This window comes from Asparagus officinalis, chromosome 2, assembly GCF_001876935.1.
Source record: "Asparagus officinalis chromosome 2, Aspof.V1, whole genome shotgun sequence".
Classification (NCBI taxonomy): Eukaryota; Viridiplantae; Streptophyta; class Magnoliopsida; order Asparagales; family Asparagaceae; genus Asparagus; species Asparagus officinalis.
The window spans coordinates 21,856,243-21,860,778 of NC_033795.1; the positions used below are offsets into that span (position 1 = coordinate 21,856,243).

The 4,536-nt window shown below is 34.1% G+C and overlaps 1 protein-coding gene across 1 annotated transcript; it reads right to left on the reverse strand.

Annotated features, from left to right (window-relative positions):
* On the reverse strand, nt 359–994 carry LOC109830931. Its single transcript, XM_020398285.1, has one exon. It carries the CDS (start codon nt 992–994, stop codon nt 359–361), a length of 636 nt encoding a protein of 211 aa, XP_020253874.1.

Consider the following 4,536-nt stretch of genomic DNA (forward strand, 5'->3'; position numbering starts at 1 on the left):
AACAGTTTACAGATAAGAGTTAACAGGTTATAACTAATGGATGACACAAATAATTGAATAGAGTTATTTTTTGAATTACAGTTAACATGTTTACATATAATAGTTAACAGTTAACATGTTTGCAACAAAAGTTAACATGTTTTTGACAAGAGTTAACATGTTATCAATAAGAGTTAACATGCTATCCACAAGAGTTAACATGTTAGCCACGAGACTTAACATATTATCAACAAGACTTAACATGTTATCCACTCTGATATAGTTAACAGCTCTGATATAGAATTTAACAAATCCAAAGATAACATGCTAAATAGCATAAGTTCATACATTAGCATAGATATAGAACAGCCAAATAACGTTACCTTATTCCCGGGAAGAATGCATTTGCCCATTGATCAGGAGAGTAGTTCATAGCAATGTTGTATGCCCTTGGATCCATGTCATATATCTCTTTCATGTACTCATTCCATTCTGCTATTGTGTATTTATAACAAGCACTTTGGAGTAAGTTCCCAAGAACATGAGTGTCCTTCGACTTCATACCCAAGTCCTTAAGCTTTAACCTGAAATTTTCAACAAGATGTAGAACACACCTCGAGTGTAGAGCTTCTGGAAAATACTCTTTTACTGATTCTTTAATTCCTTTGTCCGCATCAGAAATTATAACCAATTGGTGGGGAGGATTGTAAGGGTCAGCCCTCTCATAAAGTATGGACCATAGACCTTGGAGGAACCACTTCCAATTCATCAAATTCTCTTGATCACATATGCAATACGCTAAGGGAAATATACCTTGGTTCCCATCGTATGCTATGGCCGAGAGGAGAATACCTCTATATCGATCCTTCAAAAATGTACCGTCCAAAAATAGAAGGGGTCTGTATCCACTCAAGAAACCTTTGATGCATGCAGCATAACAAACAAAGAGTCTCGAAAACCTCCCCTCATTCTGGTCAACATGTATGTAACTACCGGGATTTGTCTCTTTTACCATGCGCTCATACCTAGTCGTGTAAGAAGAAATAAACCAACAAGTTAACATGTTATCCGTGTAGCTTAACAAGCGACCAAAAAAGCTAACACATTATTGGGGTAACTTAACAAAAGTTAACAAATTATCAGCGTAACTTAACAATGTAACAGAGAAAGTTAACATGTTAGTGGTGAAACTTAACATGTTATTAATGTTATCAATGAACTTAACAAGGAACATGTTAACTATTTGTTTTAACAAGCAAACTTTGAAACTTAACAAGTTAATAATAAAGCTCGGCATTTACCATCATAGTTGATCATACGACTCATATATATCCCCGTAAAGCTTCTTCTGTGCTCTCTCTTTCCCCCACCATATCTTACTGTAATCAATTCTAAGGCCGTAGTTTGTGAGGAACTCCTTTTGCACATCAACGGGTCGGATTTCTGGACGGACCTTCAGGAGTGGTTGTAACTGTGTTGCAATGAATTTACGGGATGCCCTTGAACGACCTGTATTTTGCCCGTACTGCCCACAAGTATGTTCATTAACAAACTTCTTGATCGATAGTCTATTTGCATTCTTAACAGGTGAAGCAAACAACATCCATGGGCACTCGTAAGTTTCTTTATATCGGCAATATACACGGATACGTTTTGGTTCGTTCTTTTTAAACTCATAATCAAACATTTTGGCCAGAGAATAGTATGTCAGCGCCAACCTTAATTCTTCAGCACTTTCAAATTCTTGACCCTCTTCAGTTAATGCATTATGCCACCAACCAGGAATCATTACTGTGTTGTTAATAATGTCATCAGAACGCACTACACTGCTACCACTGGGATTATCAATTGGAATTCTTTCAGAACCATGGTTTGCGGCAGAAGTACTATCAATAAACTTTGGCTTCAGTGTATTCATAATGCTGCACAAATATAATTGGTTTTTCTTAAAATAACGAATAGGACTTGTACTTAAATAATGCAGTACCCTTAAGAGTTAACACATATGCCCTAAAGCTTAACAACCTTCGGTAGAAAGTTAACATATATCAGTTAAAAGCTAACATTTAACCTGAAACAATTCGCTATGTTATCATTTCTTAAATTAAGTGTAAATATAACTTACATTTCAGGAGGTTGCTTCGGGGTGTTCTCACATCTGGAAACATCTACATCTATATTAGCTCGAATATGGATCTCCAGACACCCGATATTACGGTTGTGCTCCACCATACACTCCATATCATCCTCATTCTCGATCTCAAAACTCAGATCAGGGATCCTTTCAGATTTATAAACCATTGATAGCGCATCATAAGGAACCTTCAACCTCTCAGCCACGTCGAACTTAAACTCAAAAAAAGAGGTTGCAGAAGTTACCCTTGAGAACACTGCTCTCTCACCCAAGGAAACCATGCAAATAAGGGGGCTCTCCGCCATAAATGAAGGGGATTTAAGAGGAGTTATGAAGGGCACTTTAGGACAAGTAGGGGGCTGAAGATCATAAGCCCTAACCGCAAAGATCTGCCCTTTGCACCATAAATACACTCTCTTCAAAGCCGAGTGGGTTAACAGGAGATATAACGGAGGGAGCGCGCCAAAATTTCCCCCCAAAACGGCCATCATCTCGCCTTAAATGCGACGGAGAGGTTTCGCCAGCGATCGGATCTCGTTTTCGAGGCACGGAGTTGAAGGCGGGGGTATTTTAGGGAGGCTGGGTGCAAATACGGGTGTGAGAACTGCTTTTAGGGCTCAGTTACATTTTTTTGAAAATTTAAGGGCTTAGCCACATGGGCCAAACTACAGGGGGCTGGGCCACATTGTTTTTTCAAGTTTGGGGCCTTGAAGCATATATTATATATATACTATATATATATATATATATATATATATATATATATATATATATATATATGTATATATATATATATATATGGTATATATAGATATGTATATATATATACATAATGTATAAAATAAAAAAATATATATATACATATGTATATATATATATGTATATATAGATATGTATATATATATACATATGTATATATATATAATTATACATAATGTATATATACTATATGTATATTATATATGTATATATTATATACATATGTATATATACATATGTATATAATACATATGTATATATATATAATATATATACATATGTATATATACATATGTATATATATATATATGCTATATATATATATATATATATATATATTATATACTATACATATGTATATATACTATGTTAATATATGATATGTATTATATATCTATGATATATACAATGCTATATATACATATGCATATACATATGTATATATACATATGTCTATATATATATGTATAATATTATATACAATATGTATATATACATAGTATATATACAATATGTATATATATATATATGTATATAATATATATAGATATATATATATCATATATATATGTATATATATTATATATATATATATATATATATATATATAACTAAAACTTGTATGTGTGTATGTAATTGAGCTTGAAGTTATATATATATATATATATATATAACTAAAACTTGTATGTGTGTATGTAATTGAGCTTGAAGTATCTATACACAAGTATAAACCAAAACTAAAACTTGTATGTGTGTATGTAATTGAGCTTGAAGTATCTATACACAAGTATAAACCAAAACTAAATTACTCAACCTCGAAGGTCTTCAATACAACTCGACTTGGTTGCGGGATAAAGCATGATCTTGAATACGACTTGATGTGCAATGGCTTCATACCGATATTTTCGCCAACCTCCATTGGATATGATCGTGAAATCTCTAGTCTATTCATCCTCCAACAGATTGTTTGTCTAGAATAAATACGAAAACACAAATATTAGACAAATAATATTAGTTGTAAATTATTTGTTAAAACATCATCAAAACAAAAATGCCAACACTTTGAAGAGGAGATCTTCCTACACTTGCGAGGGGAGGAGGATCTAGAGGAAGAGGATGACAGGTACTCTTCATACTTATGCTGGTAGAACTCATATTCAACCTCCATATCAACTGGGATCTTGATCAACGGTTGCGACAAGACAGCCTCGGCAACAAGGCTGTTAGCTCCCACTGTGGTCGCCAGCGTGTTTGCGTCGAAAGTTGGTTTATTTATGGAACTCATTACAACTTCAATCAATTACAACAAGTTCAAAAAAGTTAGTCTTTTTATAAGACTTTTCTTACACGATAAAAATGAAAATATAACTCTCTAGAAACACACGCAGAGGAAGTTTATCACTCACTGCTTGTGTGGGATCTTTGTTTGTGCTGGGGTTTATCCGTGGACCACTACGGATCAGATCCGGTTGATCGGAATAAAAGATTAATGCTCTTGCTTCACAAAGGAAACAATCGCAGAAGTAAATAATCTCAACGATGTAAGATTACTACTCTTCTCGAGATCAAAACAAAGTCGGATATCAAGGAATGATGAAACGTGCCTCAGATCTTTCGAATAGCTCTCTCTTTATGCTAGAGTTCGCCAAGATCTCGCTAGCCTC

Excerpts from the sequence above, each read along its gene's own strand:
- LOC109830931 (XM_020398285.1), bottom strand. The coding sequence starts at position 994 with ATGGTAAAAGAGACAAATCCCGGTAGTTACATACATGTTGACCAGAAT.